At 51.1% G+C, this 16,088-nt stretch overlaps 7 protein-coding genes across 7 annotated transcripts; 2 read left to right on the top strand and 5 right to left on the bottom strand.

The window, feature by feature from the left end:
- Positions 1-170: 170 nt before the first annotated feature.
- QC763_103690 (uncharacterized protein) lies at positions 171-2,075 on the bottom strand (the record flags this gene model as incomplete). The annotated part of the gene is given in 2 exon segments (XM_062906934.1): positions 171-241; positions 248-2,075. Coding segments are annotated over 2 exon segments (1,692 nt in total). The 5' UTR covers positions 1,869-2,075.
- A 1,011-nt stretch (positions 2,076-3,086) lies between these two features.
- On the top strand, positions 3,087-3,627 carry QC763_103685 (uncharacterized protein; the record flags this gene model as incomplete). The annotated part of the gene is made up of 2 exons (XM_062906932.1): positions 3,087-3,193; positions 3,219-3,627. The coding sequence occupies 2 exons, from the start codon at positions 3,087-3,089 to the stop codon at positions 3,625-3,627; spliced, it is 516 nt and encodes a 171-aa protein (XP_062769832.1).
- A 408-nt stretch (positions 3,628-4,035) lies between these two features.
- On the top strand, positions 4,036-4,542 carry QC763_103680 (uncharacterized protein; the record flags this gene model as incomplete). The annotated part of the gene is made up of 1 exon (XM_062906931.1): positions 4,036-4,542. One exon carries the CDS (start codon positions 4,036-4,038, stop codon positions 4,540-4,542), a length of 507 nt encoding a protein of 168 aa, XP_062769831.1.
- A 168-nt stretch (positions 4,543-4,710) lies between these two features.
- QC763_103670 (uncharacterized protein) lies at positions 4,711-7,153 on the bottom strand. The gene is made up of 3 exons (XM_062906930.1): positions 6,404-7,153; positions 5,066-6,349; positions 4,711-5,011 (listed from the first exon to the last, which is right to left on the bottom strand). The coding sequence occupies exons 1-3, from the start codon at positions 6,620-6,622 to the stop codon at positions 4,883-4,885; spliced, it is 1,632 nt and encodes a 543-aa protein (XP_062769830.1). The 5' UTR covers positions 6,623-7,153; the 3' UTR covers positions 4,711-4,882.
- A 1,117-nt stretch (positions 7,154-8,270) lies between these two features.
- QC763_103660 (uncharacterized protein) lies at positions 8,271-11,393 on the bottom strand (the record flags this gene model as incomplete). Its single annotated transcript, XM_062906929.1, is given in 7 exon segments — positions 8,271-8,347; positions 8,356-8,954; positions 9,009-9,828; positions 9,881-10,619; positions 10,682-11,005; positions 11,067-11,243; positions 11,298-11,393. Coding segments are annotated over 7 exon segments (2,832 nt in total).
- A 1,405-nt stretch (positions 11,394-12,798) lies between these two features.
- Positions 12,799-14,136, bottom strand: SHE3 (mother-specific HO expression; the record flags this gene model as incomplete). The annotated part of the gene is made up of 1 exon (XM_062905103.1): positions 12,799-14,136. The coding sequence occupies one exon, from the start codon at positions 14,134-14,136 to the stop codon at positions 12,799-12,801; it is 1,338 nt and encodes a 445-aa protein (XP_062769828.1).
- Positions 14,137-14,227: 91 nt separating this feature from the next.
- Positions 14,228-15,188, bottom strand: QC763_0004550 (uncharacterized protein; the record flags this gene model as incomplete). The annotated part of the gene is made up of 2 exons (XM_062905102.1): positions 14,716-15,188; positions 14,228-14,451 (listed from the first exon to the last, which is right to left on the bottom strand). The coding sequence occupies exons 1-2, from the start codon at positions 14,813-14,815 to the stop codon at positions 14,228-14,230; spliced, it is 324 nt and encodes a 107-aa protein (XP_062769827.1). The 5' UTR covers positions 14,816-15,188.
- Positions 15,189-16,088: the final 900 nt, after the last annotated feature.

Raw genomic sequence — 16,088 nt, 5'->3', positions numbered from 1 at the left:
AACATCGACATCGACATCGACAGTGCTGTCGTTCAAAGATACATTGAACGCGGGTAAACTGAATAAAAAGGATTGATTCCCCATGGCCCCAGCCAAGAACCAGCCCTTGGCCAAAGCTTCCAAGCCACGATGCTCCTCCCACAGTGGGAGAAAATAAAAATAAAAGATGATCAATAATCTGAACCGCCATTGTATTGTCTACCGGTGCTCTTCATGCGCTGTTGTTGTTGCTTGTAATAACCTATACTGCCGTCTTTGCCCTGCCCAATCCCGGCGACCCCTTTTCCCTTCCCAGTGAGCTTCTCCTCGCCCTCTGTCTCCCCGCCAGATGTGGGCCTTTCCCGTGACTTCTCCCGACGCAAAGCATTGGCTTCCTCCTCAGCTCTCTTCCTGTGAGCGCGCTTCCGGGCATTCCTGGAGAGGCTCTCTCCCCCCTTCTTCTTGGGGGTGCCAGCAAGTGCAGAAGTCATGTCTGGCGGATTGAGCGCACCGCTCATCTCAAACTTCTCAGGCTTGGGGTGTCGGTAATGTTTCTCCCATCGCAAGAACTTTTTTCGGGTGTAGGCATCAGGCTGCTTATTCGTGTCCCGAACGAGGTCGTCATACCCAAGAGGATCAGCAAGCATTTCGTGACGACGGCGCTCAAAATACTCCATCTTTTGCAAGGGCTTGTCTGGACCCTGGTAGGTGTTTTTGGTGTATCTGGCCTTCTTTGGGGCGGGAATGGTCTCTTCGTCATCATCATCCTCTTGTTCGATGAGCTTGCGCTTCCCCTTATCCAACTTCTTCTGCTTGGCCGTTTCCCCGTGATTCCCGTTATTGCCAACGGCTGGGGTCATGACTGGGGGGGCAACGCTGGAAGAAGGCCGCTTGAGGATGATTTTGGTGGTAGGCTTAGCGACAGGAGTTGCCATGGGAGGTGGTGGGCTAGCCCAAGTTCCAGACATCAGAGGGGGCTCCTCGGTGGCGGCGCCTATCGCGGAGGGCGGCGGCGAGATAGCGACAGTAGGTTTCTTAATAACCAGCCTGATTGACTTCACAACCTTCTTCGGCTGAGGCGTCGGGTCATCCCCAGTCTCTTCATGTTTCCTCTTGGCCGGGTTGGTTCTGGTGTCGCTGGTAGTGATGGCAGCTGGCTCGGTGGCTTGAGTGCTGATGCTGGCAGCCTCAACCTTAATTTCGACTTTGGTTTTGACTCTTTCCTTCTCCTCTACCTCCTCAGACTTGCCATCGGTACTCTTTTGCGAAGACGCAAAGCTAGACACTGAGGTGACAGACTCTGATTGCTGGCGACTACTGCTGCTATCCGAAGGCGAGGTGCTCCTGGAAGAATTGGCGCTGCTTGAAATAGGCTGGTTGACCGTCTCTTCATCTGACAAAGGCTCATAGGCCGCAGGGAGGCCGGGTTGGCCAGGAGAAGTCATTATTCTGACAGCAACACGGCGGTGAGTGCGCTTCCACTGCTTTCTTTTCTGAAAATAGGAGGAGGTCGCGCGGTCGTGCTTGCGGAGTCTCTTGTACAGGAACTTAGTGGTCGCAGAAGACAAGGTCTGGGGCCCAGATGAAAGTCGGCACTTTTTGATATTGGTCGTGTGAGCAGCAGCTATTGAGGACAAAGAAGATAGAAGAGGAATAAGTGCTTTGGCAGATGTTTTGATGTACGAGTTGGTGGTTGTTGCTTTCGACTTGTTGCAGGATGAATTGGTTCTGCGAGCAAGTAGGGTGTGAGAAAAGGAGGCAGTTTGTTGGGCAAGCGTGGCATCAGTAACACCCGTCGATGATGGGTGGTTGTCAATGGCAGTGCCATTGACAACAAGTCTATTGTTGTGAGAGCGCTTGGTGTGATGCGCCATTGTAAGTTTTTTCATAACAGCTCTTGCCGGGCAGCCACAGAGGCAAAAATGGAGTGGGGAGAATGCTGGTAGATGGGCAAGGACTTTATCACCTTGATTGAGAAGCCATCTAGTGAATCATGGTTGGCGACAAGCACACAAGGCCAAAAAACTCATTTTCAATCAGCGATGTTTGCACTTATAGTGCATCACAACCGCCTCAATTTTTTTCTGATGTTTTTCGTGCTGACGCCGTCCGTGCACAGTTCGTGCCTTCTCCAGTTTTTCTGTTACACCCCTGCAGCTTGGCATTTTGATGTATGGTCTGTGCGCCCACACCTGCTTCTGTGGGTTCAGCTTCATATTCATCTCATTTCTCAAAGCTGATGCTGAGTTCCGACTTCTTAACGTTCTGTTCTATTTACGCACAATTTCTATTGAATAACAACGGACTCTTATGAACACTCTTTTAAAAAAAATCTGCTTCTACCGCAGGCTGTCATCGCAACCTGATGTCTATCACAAGGGAGGGTGGGTTTTGAGGTCGTAGAAGGCAACTCCTCCAGGTTGTCAAACGGTTTATCCCTGGACTTGGGGACTCAATGCAGCATTACTTACCATTGACTTCATTTTAGCTTGAGTGCCCCTTGATTCTGGCCATATTACTGTTACACCAAGTTCAACCAGCCGCGACAGATGGTCGACTGGGCTGCTACGGCACAACCGTCATGCTGATCATCATGGCAAAGCCAAAGCATATGTGCGGAAGACTATGACTGAGCCGATGGCGAATCTTAATTCATCTATTTTCCATCAAACCATACGGCACAGCAGTAGCTAGAGTAGCACTTGGCCACATCGCCAACTTTAGGTCGCCGAACCTATGAACAAGATGGGAGCCTTGATCAACAGGCTTTAAGTGGTCAGAACTGCCCCAGCCCATCAAGTCTGATAACCCTCTGTTTCTTTTTTTCAACGTGCGGCAGACAAAATGCTCCCATCCACTCCTGTGGATAAATTTTGTGTTCCATTCTCTGACAAACTACACGTATCAAGCCTAGTCATAGCCCAACAACACAATCGCTCCATTGTCCTGGGCTGGAGGCAATACCACATGAACACCCGCAGCATCAAGATCATGGGCCATATTCTGGGGCTTCGTTTGGCCATGAAATTACATCCACCACCAAAGAAAAGTCTCCGGTAAACCAGCCGAAGGTTCTTGGGCTTCCGGTGAAGGTATTTTGGGTGGTCATGGTCGGGTTGGTGGTGATACTGGCAGGCGGAATTGGAGGCGGTCTTGCTGGAGGGCTGGCGGCGAGTCATCAACCAAGGTATGCAAACCCCGGCTGGCAAAGCATTCGATGACTGACTTGACTGTAACAGCACATCGCAATCAGAACCAACAACCACGAAACCCCGCAAAAGCAACACAAGTGAAACTATGGCAACAGTAACATCAAGTGGTGTAATCCCATCTAGTACAGTTCCCAGCAATCTCAGGGTCGGTACTGTGGCTACAGACGGCGGCTGCCCAGAGCTTAACGGAACGATATATACACCTCGCGAGGGTAACGGGAAGCCCTATTCAAACGCAAGCTTTATGAAGTTGTGCTCAACAGACTTTTCCGATGTGATCCTATCTTATCGGTCACACGATATTTTGCGAGTCCGCGTGGAGAGCCTGGACCAGTGCATCCAGATTTGCGCCGAGTACAATCTTTCATACCGTGTTGCGTTGGCTGAAATGTTCCTACCCCAGGGGATAGTCTTTATCAAGCTGCGTCGTTGGTGAAAAGGCGTAGGTTTGGGCTCTTAACTTCTCCAAGAAAAAGCCTTGCTAACAATCTGCCGACCAACCGGACATTATTGCTTCTTGAAGAATGACACAGGACCCAACACTGCAGGTGCGGCGCCTGATCCAAATGTATACACTTGCGCAGTGCTGCTGGGCTGAACGCACACAAACATGAGAGCACCTGTACTGATGTCACCAACACTTTCGGGCGGAACGGGAATAGATCACCGAGTCCCGCCATCCGGAGCCAAAACAGCCGATCCCGACAATCCCGCCCGGACCTCTGTGCCCCACTTTGAACGTTTTGTCCGACAATTATCAATTAACATCATCAACCATCTCTGTTACATCTCCTCCAAAAACCATTGCTTTTCCCAAAGTTGACCTCTTTCAAAACCCATCAAAATGTCCCTCTCCAAACCTTCCCTCCCCCTCATCAAAACATCCACCCTCCTCCTAACAGCCTTCACAACCGGCCTCTCCCTCACCTTCTCCACCCTCATTACCCCCTTGCTGCTTACCTCCCCAACCCCGCTCATGCTCCAGCAGTGGAAGAAGGTGTTCCTAACGGGTAAATCCCACATGCCGCCTTTGTCCATCCTCTCGGCGATCGGGTTTTTCTACCTTGCTGCAAAGTCACCTGCTCATCGAAACCTCTGGACGACAGCTGGAGGTTTGAGCGTGGGGGTTATTCCTTATACCTTGGCTCTGATGATGGGAACTAATAACGCGCTGCTGAAGAGAGAGGAGGATCTGACTGCGAGGGTGACGACGAGTGGTGCGGTGGTGGTGAGTGAGAGTGAGGAGAAGGGAGCGAAGGAGCTGGTGGATTGGTGGGGGGTGTTGAATCTGGGAAGGACGGGGATGCTGTTGGGGGCTTTGGGGGTCGGGGCTTGGACTTCATTGCATTAAGTACTGGTTATTGTGCGAGGGATGAAGGTGATGGGTGACGGGGAGCAAATGGATGGAATGAGATCACGGATGATGGCACAAAATGAGAAAGCAAGGCTGATGTAGGTCTTGGAGAAGAATGTGACGATTATGTGTATATTTAGGTCGCTGGAAGGGCATAACGGAACACGAGGCAGCCACAAGGTTAACAGAACTACCCTTTACTCTCAAGTCTTCGGTTCAGAAAGTCAAGATGTCATTGCTTTTCGCCATTACAATCATAATATCCAAGTCCATTACCCCTCAACCAATACGCCGGTCAAGTCCAACATCACGAGGCTAAGCTACCCCTCAGAACCGCTCATAACGCCGCTTTCCCCCTTGACTCAAATGGCAACAAAAGAACCAAAACTCCGGCAGTGATGAAAAGAGCGCCGCTGGTGTAGACCGGCGCAGCAGTTCGTAGATCCGCAAACATGGCCACAATAGGCTACAGATTGTCAGTCAATTCCATCCACACAATCAACAACGACGAAAGACTCACTGCCATGATGCCAAAAATGCGATTGCACGTAGCCGTCAAAGCGTTCCCCGTCCCTCTCTGGGGTGTTGGAAACAGTTCTGGCGTGAAACTGTATAAAACAGCGTACATCACATTGCTCGTAAAGTTGAACGCGCAGTTCCAGCCGAGTAGCGATTGGGAGTCAAGTGCCGTTGTCGAGCAATACAAAAACACTCCGGTCAAGACTGTCGACAAAGACAGCGTTCCTTTTCGGCCGAAGCGAGGCAGCTCGACCAGATATCCTCCAAGAAGCGCTCCCGGGATGCCAACAGCGGCAATGATGAGGGAGTTACGATATGTCAGGTAAGTAGACCCGTCTCCAAAGTCGGCTCCTCTCGTGGCCTGAATATACGGCAAGAAGGCATTGTAAAGGGGATATCCCAACCCAATAAACGCCCAAATAGCCATAATCAACCCCGTCGACCACGCCAGCTTCCTCGTCGAAAACAACACCCTCACCCTTTCCATCTTGACATTCTCCAACCTCCTCTTCACGGCAACCTTGACATCCGTACTCGCCACATACCCCTCCGGCTCAGCCCTCCTCAAGTCCTCCACCGTCAACCCGCTATCCCTCCCATTCCGTCTCGCCACCTCGTGAACCACCCTCACAGCCTCCTCGTCCCTACCCTGCCCCATCAAAAACTTGGGACTCTCGAAAATCTTGAACGCCGCAAACCTCAACCCAAACATCAACAACGTCAACCCCCCGAGCGCAATCAAAAACCACCTCCACCCCATATTCTCCCCCCTCTCACAACCCCCGTTTCCTCCCTCCTGACAAGTCATCCCGCCCAAAAGTGGCCACGCAACCAACGTAGCCAGCACCTGCGCAACCGCCCAGTCCACACTTAACACAGTCAACAACCACTGATGACTGCCCGGCAGAAACTCCAAAAAGATCGCACTGTCCACCGGTAAATTTCCCCCCACCCCAAAACTCCACAAGCTCGCAAAGACCCCTATAGCCGCAAAGTTTGGGCTGGAGGCAGCACACATCCCAAACACGGCCGTGATCCCAAGCGTGAGGTTAAATGCCCACTTCCTCCCAAAAACATCACACCCAAACCCCCAGAATATCGCCCCTGCCAAAAGCCCAATGTTCTGCGCGAGGGTGAGGTATGCCGGGCGGGAAGGGAGGAATTCCAATGCGATGGGGGGCAGGATGAGGGACGTGGCGACGGGCCAGAGGTTGTCGCTCGCCCAGCCGAAGCCAACGACGAGGAAGAGGAGGTATTGGTAGGGTCCTATGCCTATTTCTTGGATCTGCTTTCTCAGTTAGTAATGATTTACGATTGGGAAGAGTGGGGGGGACATTACCGCCCGGTTTAGAATCCTCGCCTTCTCCTCATACACAGGATCGACCTGCCCCCTAGGCAGGATCGCGTCGTCGGACTCCCCCGAGCCCGAGCCAGAAGAGAGGGAGGAGGTGTTGTCTCTTTCGTTTTCTCCCCCACCGTTTACACCAGCCCCAACCTTCTTGTCGTCACCGTCGCTGTTTCCGCTTGCTGCGGTGATGGCACCGTTGTTGTCCACCATGCTAACTCACTTCACCTCAGAACTCGCACACAACAACACAAGAACCATGTAAATAGTAACAAACAAATTGAAAAGATGAAAAAAAGGCCAGTTCCATATCCCATTTCCTCCCTCCCCCGCCCTTAAAACAGCTGTCAATTTGTGCAGTCGTCCTACCGTAACCGTAACCTCAATTGTTAAACGACGATCCCACCCCTAATCTGGGTCTTCCCACCCTCAAGATCCGGGGGAAAACGTCTAAACGCACTCCAATCGCGCCATCTCCCTCAGTGCCCGTTCCCGATGCCGGAAAAGCTTGATTCAGAACTGAGTTAATTGGGCTTTCTGTGCCTCTGTGGCACCAAAGCCCAATGACGCCATAGCTTCACCGGTTGGATGTCCTGCAGCTAGAATGGTTCCGGCGATCAGAATCCGGGGAAGGAAATGCACAGTTTCAATATTACCCTGCAACTGGTGAACATTCCAGAAAGTTGCCAAGGAATGAAGACCACAGATTGAGCACGTACTCCCTTGCTTTGGGGGCTACTTTCCCCAAGGCAATGGTAAAAAAAGTACAAACGTCAAAACATTTTATGGGCAATACTTTTCGGGACCCCCATTTCGACTTGTCGGACCCCCCGTCCACAGCACTTTCACCCATAATCTTTAGATTTAAATAAAATTATAAAGATACTTAAGTATATATATATACAAATGAGACTTAATCGAGGTGCCTCCCCCAACATCTTATATATGCCCTCCCGATCTTATACGTAGTTCTCTTTTATCTTATATCTCCTATCCCGAAGTTAGGGTTTAATACGTAAAAATCTTAAGAAATTTACCTTCTACAATCTCCGCTACTGTTACTATGGATATCTACCCAGTGTGACGAACCCCTATCCGGAACCTCTGAAAGGGATACTGGTTAAAGGCACTTCTGAAAAATCCTGGTTCGGTACAGCTAAACAGTGTACAATAAATGGCTTGTCTCAATCACAACAGTCTAGATACCAACGATTGTGACTTGTATTGCATACTGCGGAACTGTCTATCTACACCAGCCAGTTCCTCCGTATATATAAATCTAGAGATCGTGGACCGTTGACTTCCAGACGGTCCTCGGTCCTCTCCGTATTGGCCGATACTGGACCGGGGACCGCGGCGGGGCTCACGGTCCCCGGTCCCAATCTCAATAGTCCATTCCGTCTTCCTGGACAGTGAGCCCCGCTCTATCGTCCGGTCCAGTTCTGATTGTTCCTTACGTCTGCACTGTCTTCCAAAACCGTGACATCTTTTAAAACTATTACATTAATGTAGTCTTCTCTTCGTTATTAAGATCTTACTAGTATTATAAATAATACACTTTCACACTACTTTGATACTTTCACACTACTTCTATGCAAAATCTTACCCTGAATATATAAATTAAACGTCAAAAAATACCCCAATATATTTCTTCTCTTTTAAAAGTACAAGAAATGTAGTTAAAAGGCTTTTCTTTCTGTGGGTGGAGGATCCGGCATGTAGAAATTAGGTGTCCGAACAGTATTGCTCCATTTTATTGATATCTTGCATAGCTAACAATCTTACATGCACAGCTTACTCGCATAGTATCAGCCTCCATCTCAACAGTGAGCTCAAATTTACAAAGTCCAAATACCCATCTTCACCATATCTTACCCGCCTCTCCCTTCTCGCTCCTCACAGTCGCTGTTCTGGAGGCCGCATTGGCCGAAGCAGAGACTACTGACCGCACGTCTCGAGATAAAAACCAGTGTTGCCACCACGGCTGTGGGGGTGCGGTCGCAGGTGCTGACTGGAAGGCCCAGAAGACCCAGGAACACCAGGTGGGGGGTCGTTCGCCCGCTTCAGCAGGCCTCCAAACACCCCTGAGAGATTGTTGTCTTCATTTTGACCAATCTTGTCCATTTGTTTGAGCATGGCAATAGCAGGACCATACAGGGTGGTAAAACCACCATATCGATACATCTCCTCTGGACTCCACGCGGCCACATCTCCAAGTTTGAGCCCAGAGTTCATCTGACAAGATTCTTGTAGTTGGGTCGAGAGCACTGCGGCCTCGTACCAGCGCTCAAAGTCACCCTGGCGCTGCTTGATTTGACAGGCTTTTGGAAGGCGTGGATGGGCATGAATCCTCTTGGTTTTCTCTCCTGGAGCGGCGTTGGGGATATCCTCGATCGTATCCATGTCAAGCTGCTCAACCTCGGTAATCTGAAGCTCGTTTTGTCTATCAATACTCGGGTAGTACCATCGGGTGAGAGCTCTAACAGCTGTGACAGTCGCCGAGTAGTTGGGAACGCAGAAGGTGAGGTTTGGGCCGTTGTTATCCCTGCTGGCCAGTTTAGTCAGCGAGTTATACAAGCGTCAAGGAGAGGCAGCATACCGAATCTGAAGACTGTTAAAAACAACCATGGCGAAGCGGCTGACACGCTTGTCGACCTCATCATGGTCAACATGTGATAACATGACCCGCATATCCCAGTTGTGCTTCAAGCCATGGACATAAACGGGCGCAATTCCATCGCCATCATGTATAGGGTGGAAAGGCTTGACCATCACAGAACAGTCGGTATCGTTCTGGCGTGTCTCAATAGCAAATCGATACGGCTCTTCCCCTTTGCGCTTCATCTCGCAATGAATAGCGTATGTGATGTCAACCTTGCGCTGCTCCGGATCCCAAATCTGCTTGCCATCATTCCACATGTTGAGAAGCGCCTCAGCATCGCATCCATGGGTGGTGAGGATTTTGGTGAATCGAAGATCCTTGCGCCTCTTGTCCGTGTCGAGTTTCCGGGAGGCTTGTTCCAACATGTACACAACAACTTGGTTATCCCAGCCGTCGGCAGCAGACTGTCCAGAATTGAACGACAGAGCGCTCTCATCACAGTCTCCCAGAAGGATACGACCAAACTCTACCCGCACTTCAACCCAGCCTCGTCGGTAAGGTGCCTTGTGAAGGAGCTTTGCGATAGCCATGTTGAGTTTCTCGGCAAAAGGCACAGTGCCGTATGTCCAGCTTGGAGCCGCCATGCCCACCGCGTTTGAGGTCTTCTGCGTTGCCTTCGACGCAGGTTTCGAAACGGCAGATGGCGCAGGGGTTGCCTTCTTGGCAGTGTGACCAGACTGCTGGTTCATGGCGTGGAAGCGTTTGGTGCTGAAGTCATCGTGATATTTAAAAGGTCTCGGGGTAGGTACATCATCATCTACAGGTGCCTGTTAGTTATGTTACCTAGTTATTGGGGGAGGGGGACTTGCCGCTGAATTCCATCAAGGAGCGTGTAGTCGACCCAGAATGCTGAGAATGGCCACTTTCACCACTAGGAGCGACGGTAATAAGCGGTGGAGCTGGGACTTCCACAATATCCTGAGGCGGGCGAACAGGTGTATTCAGAGCCGCCTCATCGAGACCACTAGGACTGTCCATATCTATGAGTTCCGTTGCACTGGCGGTAGTGGATATCGCAGGAACGTCGACTAGAGGACCCAAATTATCTTGCTCAAGGTCGAATGGGTGCACACAGGGCTCAACTGAGAGATCATTGTTGCGAAGCTCAGAGCTGGGCGCTATCGAGAGACCTTCCATCCAGCTAACCACCCGGCTCTCAGTAGTTGTGGCTCTCGCTTGTACTTGTGACACCGGCGCTGTAATAGGGCGCTCATCTGAGTCCTTCTCAAGCATGGTCGGACGACTGCTCAAAACGTATCTCTGCTGTGTCTTTGGCTCCGGAATGTGAGGGCCAAGAAGGGAGACATGCCACTTTTTCTTGTAACTGTAGGGGCATAGCCGCAGAGAAACTCCTTGTTCATACATGCGCGAATAAGCCCCGTCCAGCCTTCTGACAGTCGCTGGATCGAGCAATGTCGACGAGGTAAGTCTTGGGTGAATATTGGTCATGTATCGGAGATCAACCATGAAACCTGGACGGAGTTTCTCATCGACGTAGTTGTCAGTAAAAAGGACATGGTCATTTCGAAGAGAGAGGAGGGCCATGTTCTATCGATAATTATGAGCAGACGATCTCCTGGCTAAAGGAGGGGGAGGGCAATGGTGCTGACTTTACTGGCCAGCAGGACGTCCAGCTTTCCCTTGGCCTTGTGAATGCAATCCTTGGTGTGCGATCCGATGAAGACCAGTGACTTGCCCAGGTCTGTCACGATGCGCACGTTGGTTTCTTGTTCCATTTGTGACAGTTTATCGTCGGACACGACATGATCGAGGGTAAGTCCGTCGTCTCGCTTCTCGAGGGAGTCCCAGCAGGTCTTGAACTGGAAACTGGCAAGCGCAGTTGGGAAGGCATACGCCTTGAATTCAGCCTCATGGGACCGGAGAAGGTTCAGGTACTCTTGTTCACCGGCAATCCATTCATTGTCGATGTCGGTCTACGATCATTAGCAACTGTTCGATACGGTTCCGGTAGGACTGCGACAAGAAAAATCATACGTCAAAGTAGCAGCTTGGACCTATAACCTTCTCGTAGTCGGAGCCAAGAGCATCCTCTTCGATCTCTGCAGCCACAGCCGCAAATCGCCGGCGGAGAGTCTCGGCGTCGTCTTGATGGCAGGTGATCTTGAACCATCGTTGCTCGAGGTCGTACAGGACCTCTACTCTCCCATTGTGCTGCATATGCAATTAGTGCTAGGTTACAGAAAGAATGATGAAGGACAAACTCACCACTGGCTGTGCAGCAAGTTCCTCGATGACCTTTTTGATGGCTTTGGGCTTATAGGACCAGCACGAGGTCTGGTAGAACTCGACGTATTCCTCCATTGTCCAGGCTTAGGCTGGTGCCTGGGGAGGTGCCAAGTTAGTTGGTTGACGCGTACAAGAAAAGGTCAGGTCAGGTCGATTTTGCTCTCAAGGCCCCAGATTAAAAGTGGAAAGAGCGAAAATAACAGTTCGAGGTAGGCAAGGGGAGTTGCGACGCGCGGAAAGAGCAATGCACACACCTTGACGAGGGGCTGCTGAGCCACAAAAACAAAAGGAGGGCGAGAGAGTTAGCAGTATTCACTCACTACCCCTGGGCGCCAACCAGTGACCAAAACAGCTTGGAAGCCATCAGGCTCCCATGACTGCCGTAGCGCAGGGGAACCAGGTTTGTCACAGGCAGGCACGTATATCAGGCAGCCAAACGCGGCAGGAACGGCTCGGATACCCGCAGTTGACGTGCGCAAACGCTTCTCCTGGCTTCAGCATCTCAAGTATATGTTCCAGAATCACTTCCAGATAGCCTTCTACTCCATCCTTAACGAATGTTGGTCGCTGGCCACCTCTTCCCAAATTTGTTGCCTTGACAACCCCCCCTTTCGACTTGCCCCACCAAAGTCAACATCAAGAAATCCAGTACCACACTGTCACCAACCCCATTAGGTACACCAGTCACCTTTGACCCAATCACTGCATCACTCACATATCACCCAAAATCAATAAACAGGCTTCTTGTCAACAAACTGTATATTCACCCGCAAACCCTATCTCACCCCCCTTCTCAACACAAAACCAACAACTATGGCCCCCCATATGCCACGTATGTAAATGGGTGCTTTGCCCGCTTCAGAAAGTTTAAATTAAGAATTTCCCAAAAAAATGTGTTTCCCTTCCCTGATACCCCTTTCCCTCCCGAAACTCCTGTCCAGGGTTGAAAAGCGCACACGCACAAATAAAATATAATAATAAAAGAAGTTTAGAAACCATTACCCCCCCGAACCTTTCCCACCCACCAAACTCCAATTGTACAACAACACACTAAAGTAACAAGAAAAAAGCTTCAAACCTATGGTCGAGGTTATGATGGTACAAATGATACTGGTCCCGTTTCTCTGCTCGTGTTTCTCTCTCTCTCTCTCTCTCTCTAGGGTATCCAGACACTCGAAACGTGAAGATGTTGTAAGAAAAGAAAACGAAAAATAAAAACAAATGAAACGCCTTTCTGCCGGAATAACTTTGCTGGACGATGAATGAGCTTGGTCGCTTGATGAGCTGAAGGAAGATGCGGTCTGGCTTGCCCGTCGATAACTGGTGGCTGTCTTTTGGGTTGAACAGTGTGTTTGCTGCGAGGTGATGTACTTCGAGATTGTCATAAGAAGGGCGGTGTTGAAAGAGAAAAAGGCCCCGGAGCAGCGGAAATAGAGTTGAGAGTAACGGCCTGGGAGGGTTGCTGGGCTGTCGATACCCCTTATTTCGCCCCCTTGACATTCTCCTTCACACTCAACGCCCACCTCAACTTATCCCTCGCCTCCTTCGCCTCCTCAATCGTCCTCTGCAGCTCCTCCGCCTGCCTCAAATTATCCTCCGTCATCCCCCTCAAGCTCTCGTCCTTCTCCTTCTTGTACCGCTCAAACATTTCCCACAGCGCCCTGTTCTGCTTCTCCAAATCATCAATCTCCACATACATCTGATCAATCATCTGCTCGTGCCTCCTAATCTTCTCATCATCCTCCCTCCTCTTCTCGCTCAGCTCCTCAAACTCCTTCCTCATTTTGTCCGTCCTCTTCCTGTACCTCTCCCCCTCCCCGCCCCAGTGGCTCGCAAGCGCGTTATACCGCCCGTCCGTCAGCAAAACCTGATTGTTCGCCTCCTCCACCTGCCGTTTGCACTCGGCCTTGACCTTCTCCAGCTCCTCCTTCCAGATCCTCTCCCTGTCCGTCGCCGACACAGCCCTCGTCCGCTCCAGCTCCACCGTCTGCTGCAGCGCCTCCACCTGCCGCTCCTTACGCGCCAGCAAAGTCTTGGTGACATTGACATCCAGCATCTGGCTCTCGTGCTCCCGTGTCGTCCTGTCCAGCTGGTCCTTCAGCAGCTGCGCCTGCTGCCTCGCCTCCTCCGCCCTCAACCTCTCAATCTTGATGTCCCTCTTCAACGACTCGTTATCCGACACCAACCGGTTGATCACCCTCCCCGTCTTCCCCAACCCAGCCTTGCCCACCGAGTTGTCCCACCCCCCCGAGAGATGCGCCTCCCCAGCAGCAAGCGACATCTCATTAGGAGTCGGGCTTCCACCACCGTTGGGGCCGGGGTTGTCAGCCGCCGAGGGGTAACCGGTAGCGCTAATACTGCTCCCCCGCTGCGGAATGTCACCCATGCTAGGAAATGACCGCAGCGTTCTCGTCCCTGGCGTGTTGTTCTGATCACTGTTACTGTAACTATTCTCGCCAATCGAAGCCCCCGACGGGCCAGGTCGCAGCCTTCCCACCGACGGAATCTTGTGGAGCCCACGGCCGTTGGGCGTCAGGTTCGCCGCCGACTCGGAAGAAGACATGCTCGCCGTGCTGTTGATCGAGCTCGAAAGCGCAGAGTTCCTCGACGTTGTGGCGTTTGTGCCGTCGCTGCTCGAGTCTTCGGCGGAGGAACGATCAAAACTTGGTACCGCGCGGATGGTGGAATTCATGCGGCTTGGGGAGAGGGAGGAAGAGGATGTTGTTGCGGCCGCCGAGGGTGACGGCGCTGGTGGCGCTGCCTTGCCGTTTACTCCGTTTGTATTTGGTGCTGTTGATCCTGCGGCCGTTCGTGACATGGCAGAATTGATTGTGGCTTCCGACGCCGGGGTCAGAGTCGCTCGGAACGAGGGGCGCGGGTCTTCCTGCTGTTGCCTCGCGGCCTTGTTATTATTGCTTGAAGGGGATTGCGGTGGTGGCAGCGGGGATCTGATGCGGCTTGTTGGGCTTGGTGAAGTAGGTGGAGAGGTGATGGCGGCTTGTGCTTGTTGATTCGGGGCTGGTACTGTGGTTGCTGTTCGTGGGGAAGATAGCGGTGCGTCGACGGAATTTCGCGTAGATGATGAAGGGGAGGCTTCTGTTTGGAAATAAACCAAATGCACACTCCAAATTAGCTTCCACAGTCCGGTATGTTTTCTTCCAACTTTTTAAACCCAACTAGCATAAGCTAGTTCTGTTCTTCCTGAACAACCACGTCCACACAGACAACAAACCTGCAGCTATCCGAAAAGCCCACAAGTGCCTCCATCCTTGTCTGCAGGCCGACACCTTGCGCACAACCTCCGGGACATGTGTCTCGGGCACAAAAGGAACCACCTTTTTTCCATAGACAAGCATTCCAGGAGGGGAGGATGAAAAAGGGGGCGGAAGAGACATACTGCGTTCGTCACCGTCACCACGATCCTGATGTATATTAAAAAAACCCAATGCCTTTGCTGTTGTGGAATTCGGCCTCGCTTTCACAAGCTTGTTGCGCATTTTCTTGTTCAGGGGAAAAGAAAACGGACGTTAATTGTAAGTTATCTCTAGTTGGTAGTAGCAGTATGCCGGGTGTTTGTTTCCACTCTCATAGCGGGTCGGGGAGTGGGAGGCCCGCCGCTGCTTTGGAAAGCCGACGCCTGTGGGTGTTTCGAATTGCCTAGGTGGTGTTCAGCAGGCTGGGTGCTTGTTTGCTGGTTTTCAATTGCAAATGAGACCGGATCTCTATTACCGCGCGCGTGTATGTGAGTAGGTAAGGTTGTTGTCTGTCAAAAAGACTGTCGCAGTTAACTTCAAAGCAAATAGAAAAGTGCTACGTTTGAGTTGCTCAAGAGAAGAAGATGATGAAGCGGGCAGCAACGAAGGGAAGGAGAAATGTCGTCGCATGAGCAGAGGTACCAATTGGATGTTTTCTTTCCTCTTGGCAATTAGCGTCTAGTGTGCAATTGGCAAGGCTGTAATATGGTTATCAACATGGGGGTTCAGTTAACCACTAATTCTCCAGGGCACCTCAGAGGAAAATAAGAATCAGACAAAACAACCAACGGCAACATCAGAAACAAAACGCCATAGAACCCCTCAACCAATCCAAAATCCTCTTTGCATCACCATGTTTATACCCCTCTTTCACCATGCTGACGGTCTTAAAAACAGCCAACTCTATCAACTGACCACTAACAACTCCCCACCTCCACCACCCACTACTACAGCAACCAGATTGTTGGCGTTGCACTGAAAGAAATCCGGCCTCCAAAAGCCTACCCCTGGCTCTCGGGCCGCCGCCTCGGGATGTGAGACCAGGGGTTTGCATCTTGCATCGACAAAGTGCCATCTGCGTTCACTTTTGTCCTATGATCTTCCCTTTGTGCCTCTCTTTATTCCTGCCCACCCGCAGTCTGCACTTCACAAAGGGCCACTCTCCCCTAGCCCCTGAGTGTGTACACCCATTGACCTTGCATTTCACATGAAAATGACCTTCAAAAGAAAGCCTCGGAGATCCTTTCGCTGACGGAAAAGTCTCTCTCAAACTCACCAGCCTGATCGAATCCCACCCAATGACAAACCCTCAGCTTCATTACCCCCCAAATTGAACATTCATGCGGCAAGCACTCAAGAATATCCAAAATATATATATATAAAATATGATGTAATAATCCCATCAAACGTGCACCACCGCCTCGACGCGTCTCATTAATTCAATCCTCTATGATAAATAAACCACCACCACCACCCACCAAACTACCATGCACCATGCAAGCAATGAATTCATACA

The sequence above is a fragment of the Podospora pseudopauciseta genome, chromosome 1 (assembly GCF_035222475.1).
Source record: "Podospora pseudopauciseta strain CBS 411.78 chromosome 1, whole genome shotgun sequence".
Lineage (NCBI taxonomy): Eukaryota > Fungi > Ascomycota > Sordariomycetes > Sordariales > Podosporaceae > Podospora > Podospora pseudopauciseta.
This window is presented reverse-complemented; position numbering and strand designations above follow the sequence as displayed.

What these genes read in the sequence shown, in the direction of transcription:
- QC763_103670 (XM_062906930.1), bottom strand. Translation starts at nt 6,622, where the DNA reads ATGGTGGACAACAACGGTGCCATCACCGCAGCAAGCGGAAACAGCGAC. An exon ending in CGAGGATTCTAAACCGGGCG is followed by an intron (nt 6,350 to 6,403) that starts GTAATGTCCCCC and finishes CTGAGAAAGCAG; the next exon opens with ATCCAAGAAATAGGCATAGG. An exon ending in GCATTTTTGGCATCATGGCA is followed by an intron (nt 5,012 to 5,065) that starts GTGAGTCTTTCG and finishes GACAATCTGTAG; the next exon opens with CCTATTGTGGCCATGTTTGC.